The 15,860-nt window shown below is 45.6% G+C and overlaps 1 protein-coding gene and 1 long non-coding RNA gene across 6 annotated transcripts in view; one reads left to right on the top strand and one right to left on the bottom strand.

Moving 5' to 3' along the window:
* MYO1D (myosin ID) overlaps positions 1–2,618 on the bottom strand; it is a 284,586-nt gene extending 281,968 nt beyond the window's left edge. Inside the window, exon 1 of the mRNA XM_019732584.2 lies at positions 2,486–2,618. Coding sequence (XP_019588143.1) covers positions 2,486–2,580 — 95 coding nt within the window. The 5' untranslated portion in view covers positions 2,581–2,618. The remainder of the gene's footprint in view (positions 1–2,485) is intronic.
* On the top strand, positions 2,464–15,275 carry LOC109447874 (histone H2A.N). Of its 5 annotated transcripts, none has more exons than XR_002137434.2 (4): positions 2,470–2,601; positions 11,777–11,865; positions 11,956–12,718; positions 14,869–15,275. It is a non-coding gene; the product is annotated as a histone H2A.N (long non-coding RNA). The 5 variants fall into 5 exon arrangements; XR_012492176.1 differs by having other exon boundaries at positions 2,492–2,621; XR_012492179.1 differs by lacking the exon at positions 11,956–12,718 and having other exon boundaries at positions 2,492–2,621; positions 14,869–14,992.
* The last annotated feature ends 585 nt before the right edge of the window (positions 15,276–15,860 follow it).

Here is a 15,860-nt window from a genome sequence, read left to right on the forward strand (position 1 = left end):
CTTTGCGGGGGCAGTGTTTACGGCTACCGGGAACAAAGTACTCCCACCTTGTAAGTAAAACATGAACAATCACTGAACCTATACAATGGGAACTGCAGCCAATTCTAAGAATTGTCAAGGACTCACACAGATGAGACACATATGTGTACCTACGCACGTCTGAACATTCAGAATCTTGACTGACTTGGTGACTGGGTATAAAGGTGGACCTAGAAACCTGGGCATTAGCCAAGGGTTCTGCTAATGAGAGCTGGTGATTCCTCCCACAACTTCCCCTCCAGACAACTTAATTTATTCACTATCACCCAAACAGAGTAAGCTTTCAGGCCTCCACACCTCTGCCCCCACCACTCTATCCACTTGGAATGTTCTCCATCTAGACAAATCCTACCCAAACTTTACAACTCACCGCAACTCCTCTCCGCCTCTATATGGTGTACTAAACCAGCCCAAGGTATCCCTCCCTCCTCTGAACTTCCAGAACAACTACTGTGTTTCCCTGAAAATAAGACCTAGACTGACAATCAGCTCTAATGTGTCTTTTGGAACAAAAGTTAATATGAGACCCGGTCTTATTTTACTATATGACCCGGTCTTATAGTAAAATATGTATATACACACACACACACACACACACACACACATATATATATATATATATATATATATATATATTATTAATGTTAGCCAAAATAAGACTGGGTCTTATAACAATATAATATAATATAATGTAATATAATATAATACCGGGTCTTATATTAATTTTTGCTCCAAAAGACGCATTAGAGCTGATTGTCCGGCTAGGTCTTATTTTCGGGGAAACAGGGTAGTTTGTACAATTATTTGGCAAAGAACCACCTCAGCTCCATAAGGCTTAATTAACTCATGTTGTCTTCTTGACCTATTACTTAAATCAATAGGAATTTTCACCTTTGTCCCTGTCTTCACTGACATGACCCTTCTCTGAGTGTGTAAGGAGCAAATTTGCAGTTCTTTAGATCCTCCCATGTTACCTCCTAGAGATCCATGCACAACATAAAATTAAATTGCAAAGTTCTCTTCTGTGCACATAGGAGTTAAGTTTGGCTCACATTAATAATCTTTCTTAAGATTCAAACCTCCCTGGTAGAGACTGCAACCAATGATAAGTGAAAGCAAAAGAGAATGCAAGCGCTGAAAAACCTTGAAGGTGCTCATTATTTTACAAATGAGGAAACTCAGACACGCTGATTGACATGTGTTTGTGATAGGTATGTGTAGAAAATCAGGTCTGTGCCCCTGCTCCATCCTCTGGGACAAGAAGACTGGCCAAGAACACATGAAGACTCTACAGGGTTTTCAATTTCAAAGGGTAAAAGAGGTTTTCAAATTTAAATTAAGGCTAACAGGGGTAACTCATATCGAGAAGTGGGGTTAGTTAAGCACCCAAAACTAGGTTCTGATTTTCACTTTATAAGCTCATGGCATGACATTTAGCTGTGAACCTTACAAGAAGTAGGTCTAGAACGTCCAGGAAACACACACACACACACACACACACACACCAAAACTCAGTTCTATTTTGAAACTCCATTTACTGTAATGTTTTTAAAAAGTAAAACTACTTTAAAGCGGTTTACATATTACTCTATCAAGAGAGAAATAATCGCATGTAGAAGACTTTCTTTAAAAATTGGTCTGGGAAGCCCATTTTGGGGCGTTGAGTTGTGACTACATTTTCAAGGATGTCAATAGCACAAGGTCTCCATCCATAACTCCTTGGAAAAAAAAACCTGAAACCATGGATGCCTTGTCAAATTCAGACAGTTTATCTTGGCACTGGCAAGCCGAGCAGTCTCTTCGATGTCTGGAAACGTGTCTAATTACGTTTAGAGAGTAACTAAAAAATAGCCTGTGTCCCGGAACAGACAGCTCAGGGATCACTCCTTAGTATCCTGAATGACGTGATGGAGACACGCCAGGAGAGGGGGGAAAAAGAAGAGAAAAAGAAAAGAAGCAAGTGTGAAACCGGGATGAGACCCTAGTTTCTCTCCAAAATAACCCTGTAGTCTTCCCAGGATTTCGAGGCTGCCACTACTCTCCCTAAGTTATTTTCCTTTACTTTTGTTTCCATGAGGTCACCTAGCCCGCCCACATCAGTTACCTGGGGTAGCACCCTAGCCTGCCCGGCCCCAATCGCTGCCTCCAGCTCCGCACACCCCAGCTCCGCACACCCCTTCTATCCCCCCACCCCGCGTCGGGACTGCACCCACCGACACCCCCTCTCAGGAAGGCGCAGCCCTTGACCTCGGCACGCCTCTGACACTCCAAAGCGGCCGCGCCCCGGGGCGTCCTTTCTCAACAGCCCGGGATACCCGGTTCCGGCCGCACTCCATCCCTCGGGCTCGGCGCGCCCCTGACACCCCCAATCCGGCCGCACCGCAGGGGCGCCCCCTTTCGGGAAAGCGCAGGCTCGCGCCACTGAGCACGGCCGCTCCGCCCTCACCTGAGCCGGAGGTTGGCCATGAACTCGGGCATGGAGACGGTGTCCATCAGCACGAAGTCCGCCTTGCCGAACTCCAGGCTCTCCTGCTCCGCCATGGTGCCGGCGTACGGGCTCAGGTGGGCGCAGAAGAGCTCAGGTGGGCGCGATCGGGCCGCGGGGTCCGGTTCGGGGACGCGCGGGGAGCTCGGGCGGGGCCGGGGCGGGGCCGCGGCGCGGGACAGGGGGCTGCCAGGCAGGGGGCTCCGCGCGCCGCTTGGCCGGTCTGGGCGGGACGGAGGCCGCCCCGCTGCTCCTCGGCGCGCTCTCAGTCGGCGCGGCGCACCCGGCAGTTTCCGCTTCTCCCGCGGCGGCTGCCTGGCGCTGTGGGGGACGGGACACTGAGACGGAGACGGCGGCGGCTGGTCCCGCCTCTGGCCTGGGTCTGGCCACAGCTCTGCGGCCTCCCGCCGCGCTCCGCCCCGGTCTGTCGGGCTCCGCCCTGTCCCGCCGGGCCGGCTGAGTCCCCCGCCCCGCGGTGGCGCAGGCCTCCGCCTCCTCACCTGGGCGGCGCGCACGCGCGGGGCGGGCGGCGGGGACGCGCGGCGGACTGTGCTCAGCGGCGTGGCGGCAGCGCCTCCTGGGGACCGGTGCTGGGACCTGGGGAGGGCGGTGCCAAGGACCGAGGACGTAGGAGGGTGGGTGGAATCAAGTTTCCAGATTGCCGCCTCCCGCCAGTGCTTGGTAAATGCCAACAAAGTTATAAAAGTAGCTTGTGGAGCTTTTCGCGAGGATAATTCATTATGATTTTATCACCCTGCCGCGAAGCCCACTCTTGCTCCTCTGCTCACGTCCTCTCCATCCTTGAAATAATGGTTCACGCTCAGACTGAGATAATAGCTAACATATTGGGGAGAAAAAAATGACCCGAGCTGTCTTAAGTGCCTTAGAGAATAACTTGCCACACTGCTAAGAAGTGGGAAAGCTTCAGTTTCATTCAGGTCATTTGACTTACAAGCTCTACCTTTTAGCTACACGGCAGACTGCTTTCCTTCTCCAATGTTCCGTGATCCATTTTTCTCTTCCACTCGTCTGTGCATGTCATCTGACATTCACGCATATTGTTAAGTTTTTAATATATGTATGTATCACCTCCCTGGGATTATTGTAGGTTTCCTGAACAGGGGGACATGTCCTAAACTTCCCCATGTCTCCCTTGGCACCCACCGAGTAGCTATTGTACTGCCTTGCACATGGGCATATGAAATTTACAATGGCTCAATGCAATGGAATGAGTTTAAGTGGTCTCCAACACATGGATACATTGGTTGAGCTTGGAAAATTCTTTTGGAACTTAGACCGCATTTTCCCAATGAAAATGTATTATAAATGGCTTTCTAAGGCAGCTCCTCTTCAGCGCTGTTTCCTTTTGTACCATCTTTTATTCCAAAATCTACTAGGAAATCTAGATGGGCTCCATCTCTGTGGCTGAATTTGAGATGAGTAAACCAGCCCTAGGGACCCTGCTCAAGGCCTGCTTCAACTGCCAACAACCCACCCTGGCCAAGAGCGAGAGGAAGGCAGCTTGAGCACCGCCCAAGGGAGCACTTCTGCCATCAAAAAACTGCCCCAACCCCTGGCATAGGCAGAGCTGCAGTCTGACTACCATTAGCAGCTCTCCTTGTTCCGAAGACTCCTCTCTGGATCTCAGTGTCCTCATTTGTAGAATAAGACCTCTGGGCTAGATACTTTCCAACGTAGGACTGTCCTTTGCTTGGGTCATTTATGGGGGCTGGTCAGTGGCTAAGCAGGTGATTACATAGAGTGTGGTACATTCCTAAAACGTTCGTATTGGTATGTGTTGACACAAGTAGAACTCAAATTTTGTGCAATTTGGAACAACCAGGAACCACGCTCAATGACCCATTAGTAAATGGATATATGTGTATTTCCTGGGATTGTTAGAAGATTGTATAGTGGTTATGATCTATAGTGGTATACAGCTATGGTTTTTCAAATGGCCAAAACAAGGGACCTCTTGTTTTAATCAATATCTTGTACAGGAGCCCAATGTATATAATATATACACATCATATGCAAAGGGTAATTCATGAATTTATTTTAATAGCCCAAATTAGTATAAAATCAGGCCTGAGACCAATGAGGTTCTTTTCATGAACCGGGATCTGTCCAATGGGGCTCTCCATCCCCTTAAACCAGCCTCAGGATTCCAGTTTACTTTTGTGTGTTGTTTTGGTTTTACAGTTTCAAGAAAATGCTGATTTACATGGCTAAGCAGAAATTTGTTACTCCTACAATTTTACATCCAGCCTTTGTAAAGACCAACACACAGCTACAATCTTATTAATCAACGACACATTTACAGGAAGTTCCAATATATGCAGAGCAGATTAGCGCATTATTAATCTCCATTGTGATAAAATGTGAATATAAACACATTTGGATATGTATGTGTTATATACCAAAAACCAAAAAGTAAAAGTTTACATCACCAGTTATGAGACCCACTGATATCACGAGTGATGTGATGAGTGATGTGAGCTCCTAAAAAAGACGTAACATCCCTCACCTCCTAAAAATGCATCGACTAAATCTAACTGTGAAGAAGCATCGAATAAACCCACATTATGGGCCATTCTATAAAACAACCAATCAGCACTCTTCAAAAATATCAATGGCATGAAAGACAAAGAAAAGCTGAGGCACCAGGCCAGGTTAAATGACCCCAAAGAGATAACACAGCTAAAGGCAATGTGTGACCTGGACTGGATCTCAAACTAGAAAAATGTAAAGGACATTATTGGGACAATTGGTGAAATTTGAATATAGACTCTATGTTACATAGTAGTATAGCTAGTATCACAGTTTTCCTGAATTTGACAATTGTACTGTGGTCCTATTAGAGAATGTCCTTGTTCTTAGGAGATACCTTCTAAAAGACTTCTCAAATTTTTTGGCAAAGATAATATGATATAATAATAATAATAATAATTTGGATATATATAGGTAGATAGATATAAATGAATAAAGCAAATAGAACAAAATGTTAATTGTTAAAATGTTAATTGGGAGCCTTTTTTTTATTGGTTTTAGGTACACAAAACAATGTAATAGTTAGACATTTATCATTTATATCCCTCTCACAGGGACAACCCTCTGACATTGCACAGAGCCATTATATTTCCACTGTCTCTATTCCTAATGCTGTACTCCGCTTCTTGTAACTATATATATAGTTATAGTTATAGTTATAGTTGACATTCATTATTGTTCAGCTTCAGCTTCAGGTGTACAGGGCAGTGATCAGGCATCTACATCATCCCTGAGGTGGTCTCCCTAATGAGACAAGTGTCCATAGGATATAATTGGAAGCTGTTTAAAAGTACTATTCTTGTAACTTTTCTGTAAATTTGAGTTTATTTCAAAATGTAAAGTTAAAAGTCATATAGCGATTTAAAACTGTTCAAAAATTTTAAAAATTTATTTTTAAGAAATCAAATAACACTTTTTAGAAAGTCACATCAGACGTTTGCACACCTGCCAGAACCGAAAAAAACCAGCACATACTTTGAAAACTCTGCTACAGAATATCTGTTAGCTCTGGTTGCCGTAGATGTGGTCGGAGCTTGTACACACTGAACAGACAGTTTTAAAAACAAAATAATTAAAAGTCGACCCTAGTCATTCAATAGGACCATGTGCCCCAGAGAGAGTACTTCCTGTTCTCTGCTTGAAATTCTCTTCCCTGTCGTCACTCCTCACCTCTATGGCCCAGCTCCTCCCTTAGATCTCAGCCTCAATATCATTTCCTCTAAGGAGGCTTCCGTGGTCTCCTACGTCGGGCTTGGCTGACCCTCCTCTGTGCTCCCACAGATCCTGGACGTGTCATCTCTGTTACAGCACTGAATGCACTTGAGCCTATAGTCCACCTCTCTTATTAGCCTCTAAGGGCCATGAGGGCTGGAAACTGTGTCTGTTCCGTTCTTGGATATAACTCTGGCACCCAGTAGCCCAGTGCGTAGGGCGTGAAGCTCTGAAGAAACACTTGCTCGATACATGAATATGGAATGGTCTGTGACTCTATGGCTTATGTAATGTGAGGTTGTAAATCTACCCCCTTGGTAGAGTTTCTGCATTAAAATCAGTCTTTGTGCGGCATTTATCGCATTCTCATCTCCTGCCCCTGGAAGCTGCTCTCAGGGCTGTGTTCACTTCTCCCCTGGGGCCAAGCCTACACACTCTATGTTCACACTGAACAAAAGCTGTTGTTCTGAAAACTCTTCTGTAGTTGACAGCTGCTGTAGACGATCTGCTCTAGGTTATCCATGAAAATCAACTCCGGATTTTCCACAGCAAATATTTGCTCCCATTCTACTTTCCCAGAATGCTTCTGGGCTGCCCCACCCTCCCTTTCTTTACCAGGTGCTCTGCATCTGTGAAGACAACTCATTTCAGCAGGAGTCCTGCAAGACACAAGCAGAAAGGCTAGGAATAACAGTCACACAGCATACTCAAAGGGTATTTTATGAATTTATTTTCTAAATCCCAGTCATTCTAGAGCAGAAGTAGAAAGGCAAATGTATGTCGCAAAATAACTTCATAATGCACTCATAGCCACACAGAGATGCTATGGAACTCTCTGCCTTAGATATTATTCAAAACATGCTTCTTCCTCTTTCATGCATAAGGCTGGATTGAACTCAGAATGATACATCAAAGACAGCATATATGCTCTCTACGGTTTCTGAAAGCCTAAATTTTTTAACATAGAAACAGACCCAACGGTTGCTTGCCTGGTGTCATTGACAACTTGCCCACCTGTAGACCCCTCCCCCCACTTCCTCACCCCTGCCTTTCACTGTATAGACATCTCACAGGACAAAGGAACGGGAGTTTACATAGCAGAGGTCACTGTCATAAACCACCCCGATTTCAGCCCAGAAAGGGACTGAAATCTTTCATCTTCTCACCTCTAGCGATTTTAAAGACAGAGGATGAGCCAGCCAGTTACTGCAGACCTGGTTCTGGGTTCCAGGAATTTCTTTCCCCACTGACTCTGTGGCCGAGCTGTGCTTAGCTGTGACGGTGTTGGGTTGGGGACAAGTATCTTTCTTTAGCTCTTTGGAATGGCTGATAAAGCAGACCAAGCTCCTTGTAACGCACTCCAGCTAAGCACAGAGGAAGTCTGGAGATACCAGCTCAAGAGCTGGAGGTGATGGAGGACAAAACGGAGAAGGAAGGGGCTGCCACTGCCAGGGTCTTGGGGCAGCAGGGGGACAGTAGCAAGACACTGGTGCTCAAATTTTAGGTTTCATCATCCTTCTATGAAAACGTGTGGACTTTCTCTCCCAAGGCAAACGTATTTAAGCACATACACAAAACAGTTTGCACCTGGTGCCCTCTCCGACACCCCTGCCCAAAATAACCTGTCTATGGATCCCGAGGTAAGAACCCCTGAGCTAAGGGAAGCGTCCCGTCATATAGGTCCTCAACATTGGGGAATGGAGAAGAACTTAAGCAAGTCATCACTGGCAGTGAGTCACTCGACAGGGACTGTCCCAGGAGCACATCCTCCTCTGTGGTTAGAGGATGCACAGATTTAAGGCCACAGAAAAGACAGTCGGGTGGTGGAGGCGGGCACAGCCTGGGACTGCCTCCAGAATTTGTTCTGCCGAGGACAACGAGTTTCTGAGTATAAACATTTCACTGGAATGTATCGTTTTGCTCATTATGTCGTGCTGATCACACTGAGTTGGAGTTGGCTGTGTAGACATGTCCCTCAACTTTCTAGGGCAGGTGCCATGCACTATCCCATCCTTTTATTTTGAGCCCTCAAGCTGCGACTTGGTGTCCCTTAGGGATTTCTTGAATAAAACAGGTGAATTAATTAGTGGGTTAATTTAGTAGTAGATGTGTGTACATAGATGTCGTAGTAGTATATTTCAAGGAGCATGTGGCATTTCTCTAAGCCCAAAGCTAGGAAACCACTAAGTCTCAAACTATTTTGGCCATTGGAAGTAGTCCTAGAGCTAGGAAATTTGGGAATGTGATAGGGAAAACAAAAAGGCACATCCATAGTCAGTGCGTGGATTGGTAATGTCTTGAGGCAGAAGGTCGAAAACTTGAAAGTGTATAGGAGTCACTTGGATCAGTACAGGCAGCTTTATTTGCGAAACAAGGAAATAAATGCTTACTTCCTTAAAAAGAAACAAAAGAAGAATCACTTGGGAACTTGTTAGCAATGTAGAGTCAGGGCTCATTGTAGACCTAGTGGATCAAGATTTGTGTTTTGACAAGTTCCCTAAGTGAGGCTGCTGCTGCCAGTTTGCAGACCAGACTTTGAATAGTAAGAGTCTAAGTGCTCAAATAATCAAACAAACACCCCCTCTACAGGTGGGGAAACAGAGTCCCAGGAAGAGCAGCTGACTGACTAGGCCAGCGTGAGGCACTGGCAGAGCTGAGACCAGACTTAAAACTTCTGATCTGGGTAGCGGGTTGTTTGTACTACCCTACGTGGACATCCATTTGTGAGACGTTGCTCATGAGAAAGAGTAAAGAGAAGTAGGGAGGACAGCACCCTGATTTCCTCTGAGTAACCCCAGTGCTACTCTACCCCATTCCTAAGTGGGGGGGCTGATGTCCTCCTTTTCCACATGCCCTTTTTCTTCCAAAAGCTCAGGGTAGTGGTTACAGATATTGTGGGGTTGGGAAAAATTCCACTTGCTTTCTTCCCTCCACCTTGACAAAGTAGTGAGTAGTTAGTATTATACTAATCACTCACCAATAACATTTGGTTAGTGTCTATGAACTGACATTCCAGGAAGAATGTGACATCATACCTTGAGTACTCATACCTTGAGTATCAAGGTATGATGTCACATTCTAATTTGCTTCTCAAATCCCCTCTCCTCCTGCCATTCACCCAGAGTTTCTCAGCTGGGGAGCTGCAGCATCGCCCATCTCCTAGAGTTAAGATCTTGAAATAAGTTGACATTAAAATGCACAGTGTGACCCTCTGACTTTTTCCAATCCATTGGATTAATTCTTCAGACTATCTAGAGGTAGAAATAATATGAGCAGTACTTCCATCCAAATTCTGACAACCTAACCCTAAAGAAATGATACAGGGGGAAAGTTTCAATGATTTAAAAGTAGACTCCACAGAACCTCAGAGGTCATGTAATCCAATATCCCACCCAACGCCTGAATCCCATCTATAATATGCTAAGATGCGTAGACCTGCCTGGGCCATTTGACTCATTAGGCCTCCCCAGCCCCCTGCAGACATCTCCACATAAAAACAGATTCCAACTCCTTTTCACTCAGTCTTCCTCCTGAATCACTGCCCAGACTCACTCCATGTCCTGTATGCCAACCAGCTTCCAACGGTCCCATCTTCTACTCTTGTTACTCATTATTTCTGTTTAGGAGCTTGATTTATCCTTTAGATCTGATATTCCACCAAGACAGGACCCAGTGGAAGGGAACTGTAATCCAGGAGGGGAGCCACGGTCATAGCCCGTTAAAGAAGAGCCTCCTGTTTTTCTTGAGTTGATCTGCCTTTTGGAATTTCTATCCACAGAATCCTAACTCTCTTTTCTCTGATCTCTTTGAACTCCGCCTTCTCCATTTCTAAGGTCTGTGTCTGACTGTGCTTATCTCTTAGCCATGTCACAATCTCTTTCTCCTAGTGTTCCCATTCTTTCCAAGTCTCTCATTAGCTCTTCTGTTCTGAATAGGATTCGGTTCAAGGCAGCATTTTCTCCAGAGTCGGGAGGTAGTGCTGGTGCAGAGGCACCAAAACTTCAGGTATCTGTACCAGAGGCTTAGGATCGGGGTTGAGGATCTTCATGTTAATTAGCAGCCCAGGAGATTCTGCTGCAGGTGGGCAGGGGGCCTAACCTGGAGAAATATTGATGGGAATTGTGGTATCAGACACAAGAGAGTGTAATCCCTAGCTCTGCAACTTACTGCTTGTGTGACCTTGAACAAATTGGCTCATCTGTATAAACCACAGTTTCCTTATGTTTATTAAAGAGATGATAAAACGCTTCTCTGAGTATTAGAACCATGAAATGACGACTATAAAGGACTTCAGATAATTCAAGGAAGGCAGTAAGCCCTCCGTAAATACGTGCTAGCATTGCTATTTGTGAAATTGCTTCCTTTGTCTCCAGGATAGGGAAATGAGTGGCAGGTAATAATTGATTGCCTGTCCTTTTTAGCAGACTAAGATTTCTAATATCGGCCTGTGAGTCTTCTGATCACAGTCTATGATTTTCTTCGGTGTGACTTTCGTGATTCCTGCTGGGAATTTATTACCAGTTCCATATATGGCCATGGATTTGCACTTAGGAAGGGATCAAAACTTGCAGAATATTTTTGAATGAGTGAGTGCCATCTGGTCAGGATGTCTGTGCTACACTCCCAACCACAACACCGCATCTGTTCTTCTTCCCCTTTCCCAAAAGCTCTCCTCTTGATGTTATAATCCCGGTACAGTTCCCTCCTGGCCTGACCATTGCACCGTCCCTCGGAGACTTGATGATACCTGCCCATTTGTATTTACTTCTTTGCATTAGAACTTCTAATTCACTTCATCCTATACTATACATTTAAATAGAGCAGTAAGGAGAGATGGAGTGGGGTGGTGGGTGGGACATGGCTTTGTCACCCGGGTCATAGGGAACCACTTTTTCCTTTCATAGAAGCGTTCGGTTTAGTTTCAGTTGTTGTTGTTATCCAAGGATCAATTCAGAAGAATTAATGGGGCCTGCACTAAGGATAAGTTACAATCAAAGTTCTCCATCAGTAAATACACACATGTACATAGCAACTGTGCAGAGTGTGTATGTGTAACGACAAGGATGGCGGGCTCTGGTGTTCAGCTTTGGAAGGTGGCGGAGTGTGGGGTGGAGTGTGAGAAGCAAAGGCTCAGGGGCGGGTTCTGCCACGTCTGCCCTGTCAGTGACCCGGGCAAGTCACGTATGCCCTGTGAAACTTAGTTTTCTCTTCTGCAAAGTTAGCGTAATATTAATATCTTACCTCACAATGTTACTATGATAATTAAATGAGGTAAAGTATGTTAAGCATTTAGCGTGGGGTCTGGGACATAGTTAGGCCTCAATGAATGTAAGCTGACAGTACTGTTATCCACCAGTCCCCCTCACCTCCCGGGCTTTGGTGGGCTCATAACCAGATGGGGGGAGGAAAGGGTATCTGCTCTGGGCTGGTTCTTCTTTTCTTTTGACACCCTGGCTCTCTGGTAACATCTTATCTGTTGGTTTCTGTCAGACTGGTCACTTCCTGGTTGCTGAACTGATATACTAATTACAGGGAGTGCACAGCCTCTCTATCTACGATTTCTCAACATTTAGTCTAAGGTACAATGACTTCCTGGCTTTTCTATGCATGTTTTTATCACCTGAGTTACTGATTGCGATTGCATAACCAGGTATGGACTTGCCTTTCAGGAGATACATTTCTTTCCCAACGCAAATACAAACACACAGGGCATAAGCATAATGTCCCTGAAGAGCTGTCCCAACCCCAATTCATGTGTCGTTGCTTCGGGAAGGTTTTATAGACCAGTGAATCCCAAATCTGGCTGGTCATTAGATTTCACCTGGGATGCTTTAGGAAAATGCAGCTTCCAGGATTCCACTCCCCATCCTTCTGAATTGAAAATTTTGTGGCTAAGAACCACTGTAATAAGAACACCTGGAATTAGACACCTAAAAAGAAGAACTTCCAAGATGAGTGTTGCCTGAAACACTGATGGCCATTACCTCAGAATGGCCACTTCCTCTTTCACCTGGGATAGAGCAGAAGAAAGCTTCAGATTTTAAGATTCCTGCGTCATGCACTTTTCAGAAATTAAACACAATCCTGCTTTCGACTCTACACCTGATGTCTCTTAAGGATTCTGAGACCATCCATCTGTGGCAGGTGCATTCACTCATCACTCATTTTATTAGGAAGGACTGCCTTCCAGCTCTTCTTATAAAACCTCTTCGGAGCATACACTTGTCTGCAACTAGCGCTCGGAGCTGGAAGTGTAAGGATTAAGGCTTCCACATGTACTTCATTTGCTTACGTGGCCTGAGATTCCCTAAGAAGATGAAAACTTACATCCCCACCAGAAAGAAGTATGGTTGGGCCAGCTCAGCCTTTGGGATGAAGAGGAGGAAGAAGAAGGAGGCCTATTTTGGTTACATGGGGAAAATCCTAAAGCAGGTAAGTTGGGACTCTCTTTGTAGAAGTTTAGAATGACCAAGATAGTTATCATGCTAATGGCCTTGGGTGAGTTCTTGATTTCAACTTATTCTGACACGGGAGTCCTTCTTCACACATTTGAGTTCCTAAAGAGTTGTGTGCAAACACCTTCTGTTAACTGGATCTGCTGACGGCTGCTATCTTCTCCCCTTGGCTTTCTTTTTGTTGGCAGCAGCTCTGAACACCTGAGCTCTTAGTGTCTCTCTTTCTTGTATCTGTTGACAGGCAATCTGTAAACTGATTCTTAAATGCCCTCCCCTTTTCTTATAGATGGGGAATTCACCACTGAGTCTATTTTTGCACTTGGAAGAGTTGCATGTATGAGGTTTTCATGTAATGGTCCTTTGTGCTTAGCATGTACCTAAAGTGAGAAGACACCTTTGTGCCTTCTTCCTGCCCACCCACTCTCACCCCGTAGCATACATGTTATAGAAAACAAAATTGGGAAAGTCTTCCCGTGCACAAGAAGCGATGGGGAAGAGAGTAAGGAGATTCTGTGAAAGATGTGTTAAGGCTTGATTTTGGATTTTACTTCTTTATGACCATGAAACAAGGCTGAGTGTTCGTGTGTGTAATTGTACCAAAGCGCCCTCTATTCCCGTAGCATCACTGGAGTCTGTTGCTTATCCTGGGAAAAGGGAAAAAGGGATGAAGGAAAGACAAGAGGAGAGAAGATATGTAATGTAGAGCAGGGTTTCTCAATCACAGCATAGGACAGGATGGGGCTGGGTACTTCTTTGCTGTGGGGGACCGTCCTATGCATTGTAGGATGTTACCCAGCACCTCTGGCCTCTACCCACTCAACGCCGGTAGCACCCTTCCTCCCAGTTGTAACAACCAAAAATGTCCACAGACATTGCCCAATATCCCCCGGAGGGCAAACTCATCCCCAGTTGAGAACCAGGGCTGGAGATCCCACATTTGGCTGGAAGGGCCTTCTGTGGGCATGCTTACACTAAGCAGTCCTCTAATCTTTAGTCTTAACTTGACCTGTCCTCAGCTGCGCGGGTCTGGCAGGCCACGCTGCTGCTTCAAGTTTCCAAACGGTTGGGTCTGTGCCTGGGGTTTGCCTCTCAGGCCGCTGTGAGAATAAAACAAGACGTTGGTTGGGTACATGCATGTAGTGTCAAGCCAGTTCTGCTGTGGGAGTTCAGGTGTGGTCTCTAGTGTAAACGGGCTCACCGTCCTGGAGGGGAAATGAAGGAAATACTTGTGCATTATTAGAACCAGGGGAATCTTTTCGAATCCCGCTGCAAGCCTTTCCTTTCATGGAAAAGAAACAGGCCCAGTGTGAGACTCTGACCTGCTTACCTGCCGTCTCACGTCCAGACGGAGTTAGGGTTAGAGCCCTGGGTGGGTGACTGTCAGGGCAGCGTGTTTTTTGAGTACTCCAGCTGCCTCTCTCACTTGAGACAAGAATGCTAATGACATAGCAGCTGTGATAACGGGTCTGAGAACACGGCGCTCTGATCCTGGGTGGCAGGAGGGACTCAGTAAGGGTGTGTGGAATGTAGATAAGCAGGAGGAGCCTTCAAGGAAAGAGAGGATTTGAACGTTGGGGTTGGGTGTGGGCATGGTAGGTAGAGGTGACAGATACACAGTGGCGTGGAGACCGGAAAACACAGGGACACATCCATCCAAGGAAGAGCAAGTTTTCTCAGCTTGGCTGGAGATCATGTTGGCACAAGGCAGTAAAGCTGGAAACTGAGAAGGGTTAAAGTAAAAGGCTTACTGACATGCAGTACAGAGTGTGACAGTACACCCTAAACTAAAGGTATATTGCCTATTCTCAGAAGGTGTTGGATGTTAACTCTGATTCTGTTAGAAGATACTGAGGCACAAAAGTTGAAGTGATGAGAATTAGTCTGTATTATCCAGACAAGGGCTATCTTTCTCACCAGCTACATTCCCCGCCCCCCAGCCCCCAACAGTTGATAGACACAATGGGCTCATTTCTTTCATCACATCCCTACCATTGTCCCTTTGGATGGTTCTTGTGGTTCCAGGGGTGCATGAATCCATGGAAACTGTAGGTGCTGGGTTACACCCAAAATTACTCACTATGGAAGCCTTCACTTCCCTGTCTCACCCTTGTGTCATTTCTCCCCCAGACCCACCCAGACTTCAGTGGATGTTCCTGGGTCTTGGATGCACTGGGCTCTCTGGAGGATTGGCGACTGGAGTGGGTTAGCCTGGAGGCGGTTAGGCTGTCCTTCTACAACCACAGAAGGGCCGTCACCAGCAGGGAGATCCTTGAAGCAGTCAAGCAGAGATCCTCTCGGAAGAGCTTTTGAATAAATGAAGTGGTTCTGAGTGGCCCTGTTGTTGAGACGATTGCACTTGTCAAGAAAAATAAAATATGTCAGTGGGCTGTGTTGGAAAACAAGGTCTCTGAGAACTGCCTGCTGCACCAGGAGTCTTGATGAATCCACCTGGACGCTGGGTCCTGGATTTTTAGCCTCTGACTTAATTTGTGGGAAAAAAAATAATAATAAATAAAAGGTATTTTCTCTTGTTGTGTGTGTGTGTGAAGCTTCTCGTCTGTGGCTTTTATATTTTTCTTAGGAATGCTTCTTCCCTGCTTTGAGCCTAACTGTTGTCTTTTTAGGGGACACAATTCAATCTATAACACGGTCTACTCACCATCTCTCCCCCCTTCAGCCCAACGGTGGAGGCTGCTGCACTGGAATAAACTGATGATTTTTAAAAAATATTTAAGCACCCCTACCTTATTTATAGGAACTGAAAAATAAAGTCAGAAGGGTTCCATTTGCTCTTGGAGTATAAGTCTCATGATGTTGGTTATCTATGTAGCATTTAGTCTAATAGCTTGTATGTAATACATGTCTGTCAAATGGATATGCTGCTCCCCACGGTGGAAAAAACAATGATAATAGTATTATAAAAATGCAATCACTTAGGGGCAGAAAGAATAAACAGGATGATGCCTGGGAAAGCCTGGTCACGTGAAGGAAGAGAAGGTGCTAAGCATGGGAGTGTGGGCTCAGGGAACGACAGTCTGAACAAAGGTCCTGAGGCAGCCAGGAATGCTTTTAGCTTGTTAGAGACCAACATAAGTCAGGGCAGCTCGGTTTTAACAAGC

This window comes from Rhinolophus sinicus, linkage group LG15 (assembly GCF_036562045.2).
Source record: "Rhinolophus sinicus isolate RSC01 linkage group LG15, ASM3656204v1, whole genome shotgun sequence".
NCBI classification, from domain to species: Eukaryota; Metazoa; Chordata; class Mammalia; order Chiroptera; family Rhinolophidae; genus Rhinolophus; species Rhinolophus sinicus.